Here is a 15273-nt window from a genome sequence, read left to right as displayed (position 1 = left end):
TTAACGCTTTTGGGTGAACAAGCTTTTGTTCGTTTTAATAATACGAAGAATTATAGAAACATTACACAAGCCGACAGACGGAGTAAGTTTGTAGATTACGCTACTTCAATGTAACAGAAAATAACTCTTGCACAAATACAATTTGATGGAATATTATCTAGCTCAGTATCTAGCTCACCACCCGCGCCCCGGATTTAAACTTCTTCACTACTCATCATCCTCATTGATTTTATAGACTACACCTACATTTGTATCATCTGCCTAGCATCTTCCCAACTATACTGGGGTCGGCTTCTATTGTAACCGTATAGAGATGAGTGCCAATGTGCCAGAGCAAGCGATTTCAAAGTCAAAGTCAAAATCATTTATTAAAATAGGCTAATACGATTAGCACTTTTTAACGTCAAAATTTTACATGAATGACAGCACCCCCAAAACGCCCCCCTTTCACCACTTCCTAGTGTTATGGCTGGAAAGAAGAAGCGGTGAAGAACAAACTTCCCAGCAACACAGCTGTCTATTACAATTTAATTATTATTAATTTATTTTACAATTATACAATTCAATTTCAATTTCATCAATTATTAATTTAAAACACCGAAAAATACAAAATAAAATAAAGCACTTTTATTCCACTTCAGAGCTGCCATCTGCGTTTATCTGTGAAATAATCATTAACATTATAATATGCCTTTTTAACAAGAATTTCTTTGATTTTGTTTTTAAAAGAACTGTCCGTTAACTCCAACAGATGAACCGGAATTCTGTTATAAATGCGTACACAAAGCCCCACAAATGAACCGTGCACCTTATGTAGACGATAATTAGGTGCGGTCAACTTATGTTTATTTCTGGTATTAAAATGATGTACGTCACTGTTTTTACTATATGAATCTAGGTTTTGCCTTACGTATATTATATTGGCATAAATGTATTGAGACGCCACAGTGAGAATACCAATATCCTTAAACCTTTCCCTAAGGGAGACTCTAGCACCAAGTTTGTATATAGCACGGACAGCGCGCTTCTGTAGTACGAAAACATTCTCGATATCGGCAGCATTGCCCCACATAAGAATTCCGTAGGACATGATGCAGTGAAAATAGCTAAAGTACACTAAACGCGCCGTGGCTACATCGGTGAGAGCTCTTACTTTCCTGACAGCGTACGCAGCAGAGCTTAATTTACCCGTGATGCCAGTTATATGCTCACCCCATTGAATTTTGGAGTCTACTGTTATCCCTAGAAAAGTCGTAGCATGTACCGTTTCGAGTTCCTCATTGTTCAAAATTACACTGTTGTTTGTCTATATAACCTCATCAACCCAATTACCCGGAAGACCTCAATCCTTTAGACTTCCTGACTTGCAACAACATGCAAAAACTTAAGCGGGAACCCTCTGTAGCGAGCCTCCAAAACACAGAGGAACTCGTTAGCTCATAGATTGTCAACCATCCACGGACCACTACGCCAGACGTGGCTTCACCTTATGATGTCACATGCAGCTGTTCCTTAGCCACGAGCCCCTCAGCATTCATTACTTAGCCACATTCTGCGCGCTCGTACTAAATGTGTACCGTAGTGAACTCGTAATGAGATAACTTTTACAAAACCCCGAGTGGCGTATTAGCGGTTCTGAAGAACGGAAATTGTGCAAACTCTAAAAAAACACTTAAGCCGACTCAGGGTTTCACAATTTCCGAAAACATTATAAATAAGAAGTTTTGTAGTCGTTAGCCGCAATTTTTCTTTTGAATATCTTATGACAGCCCTCAAGTTTTTTCTTTAGGTATATTTTATTCATCAGGTTTGTGAGTTGCTAATGGGTAACTTTTGTATTGTGGTTTAGTGGAGTTTTATTTAAAAATTACGTTTAAGCTATTATTTTAATTATGCTGATGTGATGAATGTAAAGAATAAACGTAGAAACTACTCGACCTATTTCAAAACTTCATTGGTCTTTAGAATGCCACATTCTCCATAGATAATATAGGCTACTAACATATTTTATGTAATAGGTCGTAATAGGCAGTTGTGAAATCGCAACAAACTTGGTGACGGACAATGAACTCTATCAACACTCATTGTTGCAGTCGCATGTAAAACATTGTTTAAAATCATACGCTCTCTATATACGTACCATGGTATACAAGTTGACGTTGCTCAAAAAGTATCTAAAGCGGAAAATGTTAAGGGATTGGATGTCATTCCGAAAGTGAGAGCATTTACGAGTCCCACAGGGCAGTGCTTCACCTAACCTGACCTTTTGATATCGACACCTACTAACCATTCCGTGGATTTGACCTCGGAACCGAGGGTACGTAACAAACATCAAAATTCACCTCGTTTTATGAAGATGTGTTCGGAAAGCAAAAGGTTTCTTCTCAGGGGAAATGCACTAGGTACAGGTACTATCGAGTTTTTGGAACTATAGAGTGTATGGAAATTGGGCTACAGCGCCAATTAACGCATATATCACAAGCAACACTAATTTTCTGCTTATGTTTTACAATAGACACAATGAATTAAATTGCAATGCAAAAAATGTTAACTATATTATCTGATTTGATCTGGTTGAAATATGAAATATTCCAACTTTGTTCTTTTGCAAACTTTGCATATTATGTAACTCCTTATTCTTTGATCTGCTTAGAAAATACATGCAATACCTTAAAATAGCTAAAATTTATCAATATTGAGATACTATCACGGCTGTTGTATTCTTGTTGTATACTTGCTGTTTTTCGTGGTTCGCTCTTCTCCATATGCAACTAGTTCAAGCTTTTGGATAGAAAGTCATCATCATCTCTCGAGCCTTTTCCCAACTATGTTAGGGTCGGCTTCCAGCCTAACTGGATGCGGCTGTGTTTTACAAGGAGCGACTGCCTATCTGACTCCCCAACCCAGCTCACTCGGATAGAAAGTAGCCTACTTATCTCTTTAAGGAATTTCCTCTATAACAGTTTAGTCGATTATTAACATTAATGTTTTAAATAACAAACAGTTTCGATGAAGTATTTCATTGCTTTATCAATGAGGCATCAGTTGCGTTCACTCTACTGATAAATTCGGTCCGTCTCTCCCATTTATATTCAACGATAATAATCTGCTTAAAGCGTAAAAAGGATTATAAAATTGTTCAATGAAACGTGCCAATTTTTTACTATTTCTTTTGTAAATAATATCGAAAACTGTGCCGTAAATAAAATAAATACATTGAGACTGTCAAGATGTTTTTAAGGGCTCCAATAGGAAATTTCGTTACCTTATCGTATCACTTAAATCAGTACAACGAAAGTTAAAAGCATGAAAAACAATCTGAAAGCCGAAATTCTGAGAGGCGCTTCTAACAAAAATAAGAATAAAATCTTAAAAATTGTGTGTTACTCTTAGTGGGGGGTCGTTTAATCTGTCCAGTTACAATCATATTCTGCTCAGATATTATTTTTCAGATTAAATTACCTGGGCCAAAATAAATTAATGTAAGCAGTTGTTTCCAAGAGATCAAAAGCCTGGGCTTGACTGCACTTTCCTATGAAGACATTAAGTGGATGTAAAAGAACCTCTTTCAACGTTTTACTAAAAGGTAGTTCTTAACAGTGAATCAGTGCATGGAAATCTTTACGAATCATGTTTTTCGTTCCTCTGAAATGGCTTTTAAATCTATTGACGCAGCGCGGTCAGTGAAAGGCAAAAAAAAATTGCAATCTCTATCTCATCACCTACCTTTCCCAACTATGTTGGGGACGACTTCCAGCCTAACAGTATGCAGCTGAGTACCAGTGTTATACATGGAGTGACGGCCGATCTGATCTGCTCAACCAGTTACCCGGGCAATTCGATACCCCTTAGTAAGACTGGTTCTCAGACTTTCTGGCTTCATACTACCCGTACCAACGGGATAAAGACAACCGGGTTCCATCAATTTATTGTGCCCTCCAAATCCAAATCCTCCACGGATTTTTGCTATTTCTTATGAATTTTTCGTATGTGCCTACCTTAATTGATTTTATCTTTAAAAAAACAAACGGGGTGAGCTAAATAAAACCGTTTAATAAAGCTACGGACAAGTCTCTATGTTTCCTAATTTATTATTAACCATCAATTTATATTATGGTAATATTTCAATAAATCACGAACAAACCAACAAGTTGTTTAGAGAGAAACACTCAAAAACTCCAGCCAAACTCCTAACTCGGTTCCATATTGAAATTACACAAGTTATACCAACCACTTAGACTAAACTGCTTCACAAGCATGGGTACGTATAATATGATATTCTCGAACAGACCCTCAATAACTTTTTACTGAATTAGAATTTGGGCCAATCAGTCGATTATTTAACAGAAGAGAACAAACTATGCGAAATTCCTCTTGATTCCACTAATTCCTACATTTGGATAATATAATGCCTATTTTCTTTCTCAGACCTTAGAGCAGCGATACTCAACTTGCGGCCCCCCGGACACTCAACTTGCGGCTTTGTAGTTGGCCCACCTGCATCAGCCCCGGGTACCAAGAATCATTTGGTGACAACAGAATGCCAACTCACCTTTGTTCCATGATTAGTTCTAAAACTCTTCCTGCTATTTTTTCTATGTATACTCGAATTAAAGTCCTCATACGCGAGTCTTTCTCGCACTTAGCCTTAATTTATTGTTCACCAAATTTTTTTGCGGCCAGCGCAACAAGACTGAATTGTCGAAAAAGGTTGAGTGTGGCTGCTCTAGACTAATAGTTTACATTTAAATCGGTTCAGTACTCTAAAAAACCTGCACTTCTTTTACGACTCAAAGATCGGTCCGACCCGGGTATCGAACCTCGTGCACAGAAATCGCGTTATGCTGCTACCAGCCCAAACGAGGAACTGTGAAATAATAAAAGAATCCAAACTTAATCTACAAGATTTAACATTCTACTAGCTTCCACCAGCTGTTACACCCACGTTCCGTGGAAACTAACTGGTTAAAAAGCCTATGGCCACTGGAAAACTCTTCAATTCGATTCAGCAGTTCCTGACATTAAGTTAGCGCGTTCAGGCAAACAACATTATAGCTTTATAATATTAGTATAGATTAAGATTTTTGAACACCAGGCATTTTAAATTTCATGTCTAATATCTGAACGTTCCTAACCTTTACAAAATTGCGTTGTCAGCGCTCGCAAAGTGTATCATTCAGCGACGAACCGCTCTCCAGTTCAACAGCTTTCACATCGAGGGGCTTACATCTATCAAAAATGGCTGCCATGAAGACTAGCTGCGTCTCGCGGTTTCACCCGGGTCCCAGGGCAATCACTGCCAATATTTGAATGAAAATATAGCATGTGATACTCGCTGATGTCTTCTGATCTATCATTGCTCCAGAGATTACCTCCTAAAAACTTTATTTTTTTAAAACCTACCAATTAGTGCAGTTCGTTACGTTCCCTGTCGTTTTAATCGAACAAAAAAACAAAGTTCCCGATAAGTACCTAACTGTGAAAATATACAGGCGGGTATGTCGTTTTCGGATTTTCAATAAGGACTATTTTATAAATCGATAAAAAGACTTTCATATTTTAATTGGGTTTTCATTCATTGATAAATTGAGTGGAAGATCCACTAGTTTGAAACCACTAGCAAATCGGATAAAATTATAATAATAAATATATTAATAAACTGTTACTCCTGCTGAAATGGGGTCAGACAGAAAAGTATGGAAGAAGAAGACTGAAGACATAATCCTCCGGCTAATTGCGACAGGGGCAAGAGGATGAAGATAGCTAAAAACTAACATATAAGCTAAGCATACTATAAATAATTAAAGCTCCGTCTCCTTTATAACCCATTTATAATAGTTGCAAAAAGTCCACACAACTTTGAGCTACGAATATAAAACATACATACCTACTCGAGCTTTCAAACTTATCTATGTTCAGACATTTAAAAAAAATGCTGGTTTCTGCAGTTTTCTTTAGGAGTACCTATTAATAAACGTCTTAGAAGACAAATAGTAAGAACAAATCAAAAATAACGACGGAGTAGTCAAAAGGTTGGGGAAACCGCGGAAAAGAGATAGTTAATATACAAGAAAAAAAACATTACTAAAAAAATATCTACAAAAACTAGTATTTACTGATTGTAAAGTACCTATAGACTGAGCTATTGAAGATGAAGATGTTTCTGTATTTCACTAGAAAATCTTATCTTGCCTAGTCAGCCAACACACAGTAGTTAGACAATTGTGAAACTTCTTGTACAAAGTTTTGTGAAATAAACGAGTCTATTGATTTTGAGTATGCACGTGCTGTAAGTAGGTACGTACCTGTTTTGACATTGTTATTGTTGTTAGTCCCCGTCGCCTGGCTGAACAGCGAAGCGCCGGTGAGCCGGGCCCGACGAAGAATCCACCACATCTTTACGAGGTTATTACTTCAATGTCCACTCAAAAACTACTTCCACCAACAAGGCAAAGCGATATTTATATTTGAAAGTCACTATTTATTATGAAGTATTAGTAAAAAATACTTGTTCAATTGTAACCCCAATCAGGCAAAGAATTAAGTTTACCCGTTTTTTACAGTCGAATAGAGTTAAGAAATCCAGCGATTGTCTACAGTTTCTGTAAGGAACGATAGCTATCGTGATCGTATAGCCGCGTGTTGGGTGCGAGGGGACCGGGACGCCGTGGCCGCGTGACTTCTCGCGCGGGACTGGCTGTCTGCCATGACATTTCCAAACATAGGCATGCGCAGTACCTAGACACCATCCACGATCTCGTCTAACAGGTGAATTTGTTAAAGGTTGCATCAACGAAAACAAACTGACAAACTTTGAGAACCATTGGAATGAAGTTTGTCTGTTAAACGCGCTGAACGTTTTAACTGTAGGCAGAACCTACTGAAACTTGTAACTGTAGGCAGAATTAGAACCTTTGAATTAGAGTATTAGAACAAAAAAATCTCGCATTTTACTACTTACCTACATATGTACTACGTTACGGGATTGGTTTAGATTTGACAAGGAACCCAAACGCAGTACATAAGTAACTGATCATTAAGTACTAGAACTAACGATCATCACAATCACATAAGTTGCTTAACCTACAAGAAGGCGCCTTACCTGCCATACAATACTTTCCTACTATCTACTGAAGGCAACTATGGGAGGTATTCTTTTTGAGAATAAAAAAAAAGTTCCCAAAAGCAGGCAGATGGCGTTTTACCCACTACGCAAGTGAGCCTTTGCCAAGTTAAAAAAAACCATCGCACCGAGGCCTTTGAGCCAAGACCCAAGAAATTTGGATTTCTGGACAAATTGTTTTCAAAATCTCTCGGGACATTCGGATAGTTCTGATCTGACTGACGTCTTTTCGGCTTTTATTCCATTTTTATTCCCTATTTCCTATTTTTTTAATTGTTGATAACAAAAACGACTCATTGCATTGACGTATCTAGGTCAGCGCCATCTAGTCGCCAGCTAAAATATTTTCTTTTTAATTAAAGGAAAATCCCTCATTAGAAACCGAAACGCAAAAAAGGGTGGACACAATCGACTAAGCCGCCATCTACATTAAGTTTTGCATGTTTTTGTATTCAACGAAATATTTCATTAAATGCTATGTTTCAGAAGGGTTATTGCATGATAATTATGTGAATCATGGGAAAAGGGTTATATTTTAAGTAACAAGACAGAAAAAAGCTGAATAATTTCAGTTGGGGGACCCCTAACTGTAACAAGAAAATAAGTGTTCCATAGATAAGTTTATAACCTGTTTCTATTTAATTAATTTATCACCATATTATATCGATGCATGTTAACTAACAAACGACAGCAGGATTAGATTAAAAAAAAAAAGTTTTCATCCCACCATCTCGGAAAGAGTAGTTTTACAATTTGATATCTGAGCGCAAAAGCCGTTTTTATCCTCTAGAGCTGCAAAGTGATTTGAATTTAGAACATCGTGTGCAATACTCCATTTGTGACAATCTTGATAAGACTTTTCAAACAAATACATATTAAACAAATAAAATACTGCTTAAAATAATTATTCAATTAATTGAGTAATTTTTATTATTGTTTTTACATTGATTTTTAACCTCGTTTCATTTTTAAACTGAGTTTTCAAATAAATTGTACTTTAATAGGTACTTCTTTTGATTTTGACACTCATATGTGCGCGCCATTTTGTTTTTTTTTTTGCATAGTAATTTCCTCGATGAAGTGGGATGAAATTATGATTTTTTATTGTTTTGATGTCGATTTTAAACCTCAGTAGCAAAATAGGTTCTTTACCTGTGTAAATCACCAAAATCCAGCTTGATTTTGGTGTTTCCTAGCACCACACTTCACGGTACAATACTTAGGCATATTCGTTGACTATTTCGCCATTGAAATAATAGTCTTAAAGGTAAACTCAAGTGGTTTTCTATAAAAACGCAGTTACAAAGCTTTTTTTACATTTATTTTTTTCCCACCATCTTATAATTATAGATTAAGAAAATCATGCAGAGAAACAGATGTGACATAAAACTGGTAGTACCTAGATAAAACATCAATGAAAACAGAGTTTCAGTTTGTATGTAGTATGTTCTTACTTTTTAGAAAAAATAATATGACGGTGTGTTTATTTCGCTGCTGTAAAAGCACTACAGGAAATATCAGCGCAACATCATGAATATTGAAACATTCTTATACCATTAGAAAGCTACATTATCTGCGAGTAACATGGGTATATTTTATCCCGGTACGGACAGTAGTCCCCAGCGGGAAAACGGCTAGTTGTTTATCAATTTATAGGTCACCCACGTCGCGAAGGAATTATGCATATAAGCCATATTTCTCATAAACATCGATATCCATTCATTTCATCCAATAACAAACATGAATCACTCTGCAAGTGCATTCTCAAGTCTATTTACAGCCTTACTTATAAACGTGAATCAAATAATAAATAATACTTAAGGGGTGCTTAAGAAAAAATCTTACTTATAAACGTTGCTTAACTAATTCACTTGCTTAGGAATGTCCTAAATGAGTTGTCAAATAAATTAGCCTCACACACACCCTTATTTAACTCGGTAATTAACAAAATGGCGGATCTTTACCAGCTGATTTTCATTCCCGGTTTTTTGACACCAAAACTTTTTAATTTTATATTTTACGGGTGCCATTTTTGCCATTTGATGACACAACGGTTTGATGACAAATATTTTTTTAAGCTACCAACATTCGGGTAGTGTTGATAAATTAGTATGTTTTTTATGTCATTATCCGTTCATCCGTAAAAAAAGTTTAATCACTACTTAAGGCTTTAAGTAGTAATTAGTTCAAACAATGCTTAGAAGATGATTAGTTGATTTTTGTAAGTAAGGCTGTTAATTTATTATTTTTAAGAAAACAATATTGTAACTAATTAAATTCTTTTAATGAATATTAAAAATTCCTAGTTCTTGGTTTTAATATATTACATGATTTTAATTTCACTTACATATAAATAGAAGATCCTTATTAATAAACTTTTTGAAATGAAGAATGTAAGCAAAATACGAGCGAAAAAATTGTGTCACGTCTGCAATTAACCTCAATGGGGATGACTACCTGTCACAATACGTCAACAAGATGTCAACAGACGACTTATGTGTTCCGTGCGACTTATGCGGTAGTATGTGTATGGTAATCTTGACTATTATTAGAATATATTATTATGTGAATATTTATATTATTCCATACATATTGCCATATATGACCAATGATATTTTTCAAGAAATAACAAAAAAAATTGTCTCTGGAAATTAATGATCTGGCAACTCAGACTGCTACAATGGTGGAATTCCCAAATCCGAACTTCCGAAACGTGCTGGCCACTGTTGGTTGCTATATTTACTTTACTCTTTGGTTGGTTGTTTTCAAGCGTCGAAATAAAACAAAATAAGTGCATTGCCTGAGTTCATTTCTCCATTGGAAGTGTCAAGAGAAGTCACAAGTTTGCGCCTGGAGCCTGTGAAACCGAGGTACCTACTTACATATTCCACGTTTGATCACGTTTATTTACAACTTAGAACGCGCAACGTTGGTACTTTGTAAGTAGTTTTTATTGTTTTAACGAAGTAATATCGCTCCTACATACAATATGAATCTGGGCGTGGTCACTTTCTCTTACAAGATTTAATTAATCTATTACTTATTTTAAGTCGTGGTGGCCTAGATGGCAAAGAACCAACCTCTCGAGTATGAGGGCGCGGGTTCGAATCCAGGTCAGGCAAGTACCAATGCAACTTTTCTAAGTTTGTATGTACTTTCTAAGTATATCTTAGACACCAATGACTGTGTTTCGGATGGCACGTTAAACTGTAGGTCCCGGCTGTCATTGAACATCCTTGGCAGTCGTTACGGGTAGTCAGAAGCCAGTAAGTCTGACACCAGTCTAACCAAGGGGTATCGGGTTGCCCGGGTAACTGGGTTGAGGGGGTTACCTAGATAAAATATAGCCAGCAATTTAGTTTAGATTTTAGCAACTTGGTAGAACAAAATTTGCACAAACAAACATCATCATCCTCCGAGCCTTTTTCCCAAACTATGTTGGGGTCGGCTTCCAGTCTAACCGGATGTAGCTGAGTACTAGTGCTTTACAAGGAGCGACTGCCCTGCCTGACCTCCTCAACCCAGTTACCCAGGCAACCCAATACCCCTTGGTTAGACTGGTGTCAGACTTACTGGCTTCTGACTACCCGTAACGACTGCCAAGGATGTTCTATGACAGCCGGGACCTACAGTTTAACGTGCCATCCGAAACACAGTCATTGGTGTCTAAGATATACTTAGAAAGTACATACAAACTTAGAAAAGTTGCATTGGTACTTGCCTGACCTGGAATCGAACCCGCGCCCTCATACTCGAGAGGTTGGTTCTTTGCCCACTAGGCCACCACGACTCACGACTGACTGCACAAACAAACAATGTTCCAAAACAAAACAAAATAGTAGACCAGTAAGTCAGCATCATCTCCCAAGTCTTTTCCCTACTTTGGCTTTGATTCTAACCAGATGCAGCTGAGTACCAATGTTTTATAAGGAGCGACTACCTATGTGACCTTCTCAACCCAGTTACCCAGGCAACTTTATCTGAATACCCGTAATGACTGCCAAAGATGTTCAATGACAGCCGGGACCTACAGTTTAATGTGCCCACAGAAACACAGTAATTGGTAAGGATAATAAGAATAAGAATTCTTGTTTTGCCAATAATGTAGGTATACAGATATGATGGTAATAATATTTTACTAACAGTCTCGATAAATTTTGCCTTATGGCATGCAAAATTGTTTATAGAGGTATAGTAATTGGTATTCAATACATACAAAATGCTCTATCAATACAAAAAAGCTAAAACAAAATTTTCCAATTTAGGCACAATGGCAATGAATTACACAAAGAATGTTGATTACAACTAATATTAGTGTCAGAAAACAAATGTCAAGAAGATTATATCAGGAATTATTATAAGTTCAATCACATAATTATGACTATAAATTCTATTACTAAAAAAAAGGTATTGCAAAATTTCAACAATATGAAATACCATTACACAATAAATTAACATAAAGCTTTGTCATTTAAAAATCCTTAATTGAGTAGTAACATTTATCCAGGAGTAGGTAGTTTTGTCAACTTTTTTCCAAGTGGTGTCCAAGATATACTTAGAAAGTACATGCAAAGTTGGAAAAGTTGCATTGGTGCTTGCCTGACCTGGAATTGAACCCACTCACTCATATTTGAGAGGTTTGTACTTTGCCCAGTAGGCCACCACAACATTCAAGTATGGACATTAGGGTGATTAAATTAAATAGTATTTTCTGTAACTTCCAAACAATATTTTCAGGTACTTACAATATAAGAAGTGTAGTTGACCTGTTGCTGGCTACAAATTTGAACAGGCCGCTCCAAATAGCTGTTAAAGGTAAGCAATGTTAGAATCTAGACTACCTACTTTACTTAAATTTCATTCTTATGGTAACATGCTTGGTCTATTTTTCCTCTCCCATCCCTCATTTATATTAATATTATAAAGAGGGTGTTTTTTTGTAAGTTTGTTTGTACCCGGAAGGCTCCAAAATTTCTGAATCAATTTGAAAAATTCTTTCACTCACTGTTGGGAATGGGCTATATTTTATCTGGGTATGACAAGAAATTCCCCAAGATGCTAAACCTATGTATGTAAAAATCCAGATACGAGCATGTTTCAAACAGCTAGTATTACATTTGTACTTGATTAAAAATTGACATTTAGTGTGTGTAGCCTATTTGTCATTGGTTAGTGCTGGGGTTTTGATTCAGTCAAGCATTTTGGCTTTGTTTTGAGATTGTTACTAGACTCATACCCTCTGACCTAATATTGTAAAGTGAAAGACAAGTATGTTTGATAAAACAGATTTTAACGCTGTTAATTATATACATAAGCACCAGGGGTCCTTACACGAGAGTGAATATAATTCACCTTGTGGGGTACTTGACTTGTTATATAAATCGATCCTTAAGTACCCACATCATTAATACACAACAAAGTGAAATTTTAATAGTGGAGTGCATTAACATAGTGAGTAATACAAGGATGTTTAAATGGGGACTACATAAGGAAGTACATAGAAGTAGTACCTATAATACCCTACGTTACATTAACAATTTTGTCCATTATCCTTTCATTAAAATAGTTTTTTTTTGTAAAACTTAAAAGTTCGTCAGATTTACTTTACACTAGAATAGGGCTGCCATCTCGAATTTCGCCAAACCCGGACAAAGATTTTAAAAAACCCGGACATTTGACGTAAATCGCATTTTTTCCCCGGACGAAGTAAGCGTTTTGTATTACAATGCCGATAAATACGTAAATACAGTAAGGTGCTTTCTCACATGAAAAGTGTCCGGGTTTTCCCCGGACGCTTCTTTAAAACCCGCCCGGACGTCCCCCGGACGGGGTCAAAACGAGGACAAATCCGGGGAAACCCGGACGGATGGCAGCCCTACACTAGAAGCCACATTGTCAGTCACTCAATGTCAAAAGCTGGAAACCTTAGTCATTCCTTACTTGCTAAACAAACTAAACTAGAGTTTTATTTTACAGACATTTAAAGAATCTTGCCTGTACCATGACCGATTTAAGCAAATGGAAAAGTGCGCTATCCCCGAACTACGAAAGCAATGTAGACAAATTATATCCATATTCGGAAATGCCTTACGACAGAGATTATAAGGTGGTCAAGATACCATTTTGTACTGAAGATCTCATAGAACACGTCAATTACTTTGGCGAAGGAAAAGGGGAGATGACCGTAGGATTTAATAATTGCTACAATGTTCATTATCAATTCTATTTAGTTTCAAGTGGCCAAGATAAAGGCAGAAAGATACCTAACAGAATACCGATTTCTCCTGACGATGTCAATGAGGGAACCCGCAAATATATTAAAGATAATTCTGTTAGAACTGTTACAGTTGCACTCGCTAGAGAAAATATGTCTAAAGCTATTGCACAAGACATAGCTCGGATTGCAAATGGCCGTGAAGGAAAAGTTATCATTTATGATTATACTCACGAGGAGAGTGAAATAATTACAGAAGAGCTGAAGATTACAAAACAGTTATTCTACTGTCCCATCTGGATTGTACCAGATAACCTTGCATTAAGCTACTGTAATACGTCATACAAAGCTTATTTGAACAGGAACGAAATCAAAAGAGAGCTTTATAGAAATATCGTAAAGGATGATATCGAAGCTGCTGTCATACTAACTGCTTGTTTGAATAACCCGTACGCCAGCAACGCTATACGAGATGTTGTTAATAAACTCATTGAGAATAAAATTGCGAGTGTCATTGTGTACGCGTACAAACTGTGGAATAATAATTTCAGAGATGTTGTCTTAAAACATTTTCCTCAAGTGTTCCAAGAGATATTCAAAGGAGAATGCATGGTCATTGTCAATAAACTACATAATCAAGAATTGCTCCTAGAACCTACCTCGAAATTGGCGCTTTGTGGCAACCAATACAAATCAACAAAGAAAATGGGATGGAGGCTAATTCCCGAATGGAATGATAATAATGTTAATCTGATATTCAAACTGTACAACGTTGATAGCAAAATGTTTTTGAAATTGTGTTCTGGAGGCGGAGATGGCGTGGAAGAGAAAGCACATGGTTCAGAAGATTCCAAGGACCAAAATGTTAAATTTAACTTAGTGCCACTAATGATGAATAGGCAAGTTGCTTTTACTATTCATAGTTACGAGCATGGCAAGCGATTGGAGTTGCCCGCCGATATAGATTCCTCACTAAACAAGCCTGTTTTGGGGCAGAAAGCTGATGCTAGTGAGAATGATGACCGGTCCAGGTGGATTTTAGCGGCCTCAAATGATATAAATTGTGAAGATTATGATTCAGACTTTTCTTGTCGAGATGATTCGTCCGGATATTGCAACCAGTAATAAGTAACGTTCTTTGATTACAATAAATTCCTTTGCTTTATTTTAAAGACTGCATAGTAATATTTTTCTAAGTATAAAACGATTTTAACGTGTAGCCGTATAATATTTTACCACCTCTCGTGTTTATTAATAATTAAAATGTCACAGTTACCCTTAACAACAGGGTTTTGATTTCTAACAGCCAGTTTCTTCATCAAAAGTAAAAGCCAAAGTAATGTCATAAAGTAAAAGTAACGGTTAAATTAGTTTTTTCTATTAATTTTGCTGTTACTTTAGCATTGAAAAAACGAATTTAACCGTTACTTGTGACATTACGCTTTTACTTTTGATGAAGAAACTGGCTGTCGGTAATACATTTAGGTGTGTAATTAAAGCTCTTTTTTTCTTTTTAACATATAATTGTATCTCAATAATTTTGAATAAAAATATTATTTGATTGGACACGTTGTTTTATTTAATAATCCTTTCTCTCTGTGGGGTCTCGACCAGCAGCCCATGTTCCCGATGACGGTGGGACACTATTTTTACCCAACACGGAACGGAGCAGGTATATGCATTTAGGGTGAGAGATGTGCGTTTGTGCAAAGTAATGTTCCCACATATCTTCTAAACTAATGATCGGATTTTGATGCGGTTTTCAATAAACTATTTGTGTTCGATGAGTTCATGTTCTTAGATAGGTGTCATGGCTGTAACTCACTAGGGGGCGCCACAATATTAGCGCAAACAGCAAAGTAATGTTCCCACCTACCTTCTAAACTAATGATCCGATTTTGATGTGGTTTTCAATAACGGATTTGTGTTCATGTTC

At 36.5% G+C, this 15273-nt stretch overlaps 2 protein-coding genes and 1 long non-coding RNA gene across 4 annotated transcripts in view; 1 reads left to right on the top strand and 2 right to left on the bottom strand.

Moving 5' to 3' along the window:
• LOC110375067 (uncharacterized) overlaps window positions 1-6708 on the bottom strand; it is a 142369-nt gene extending 135661 nt beyond the window's left edge. The window contains exon 1 of the mRNA XM_021333039.3: window positions 6306-6708. Within this exon, the coding sequence (XP_021188714.3) occupies window positions 6306-6396 (91 nt within the window). The 5' untranslated portion in view covers window positions 6397-6708. The remainder of the gene's footprint in view (window positions 1-6305) is intronic.
• Window positions 6709-9797: 3089 nt separating this feature from the next.
• Window positions 9798-14635, top strand: LOC110375087 (low molecular mass lipoprotein 4). 2 transcript variants are annotated; one of them, XM_064037903.1, is made up of 2 exons: window positions 9798-9993; window positions 13100-14635. In XM_064037903.1, the coding sequence occupies exon 2, from the start codon at window positions 13125-13127 to the stop codon at window positions 14460-14462; it is 1338 nt and encodes a 445-aa protein (XP_063893973.1). In that variant the 5' UTR covers window positions 9798-9993; window positions 13100-13124; the 3' UTR covers window positions 14463-14635. The 2 variants fall into 2 exon arrangements, with proteins under 2 accessions (XP_063893973.1, XP_021188738.3); XM_021333063.3 differs by lacking the exon at window positions 9798-9993 and adding an exon at window positions 11859-11938.
• On the bottom strand, window positions 9929-11999 carry LOC126053893 (uncharacterized). Its single transcript, XR_007510551.2, has 2 exons — window positions 11865-11999; window positions 9929-9997 (listed from the first exon to the last, which is right to left on the bottom strand). It is a non-coding gene; the product is annotated as an uncharacterized LOC126053893 (long non-coding RNA).
• Window positions 14636-15273: the final 638 nt, after the last annotated feature.

Source organism: Helicoverpa armigera, chromosome 14 (assembly GCF_030705265.1).
Source record: "Helicoverpa armigera isolate CAAS_96S chromosome 14, ASM3070526v1, whole genome shotgun sequence".
Classification (NCBI taxonomy): Eukaryota; Metazoa; Arthropoda; class Insecta; order Lepidoptera; family Noctuidae; genus Helicoverpa; species Helicoverpa armigera.
This window is presented reverse-complemented; position numbering and strand designations above follow the sequence as displayed.

Excerpts from the sequence above, each read along its gene's own strand:
- LOC110375087 (XM_064037903.1), top strand. The coding sequence starts at position 13,125 with ATGACCGATTTAAGCAAATGGAAAAGTGCGCTATCCCCGAACTACGAA.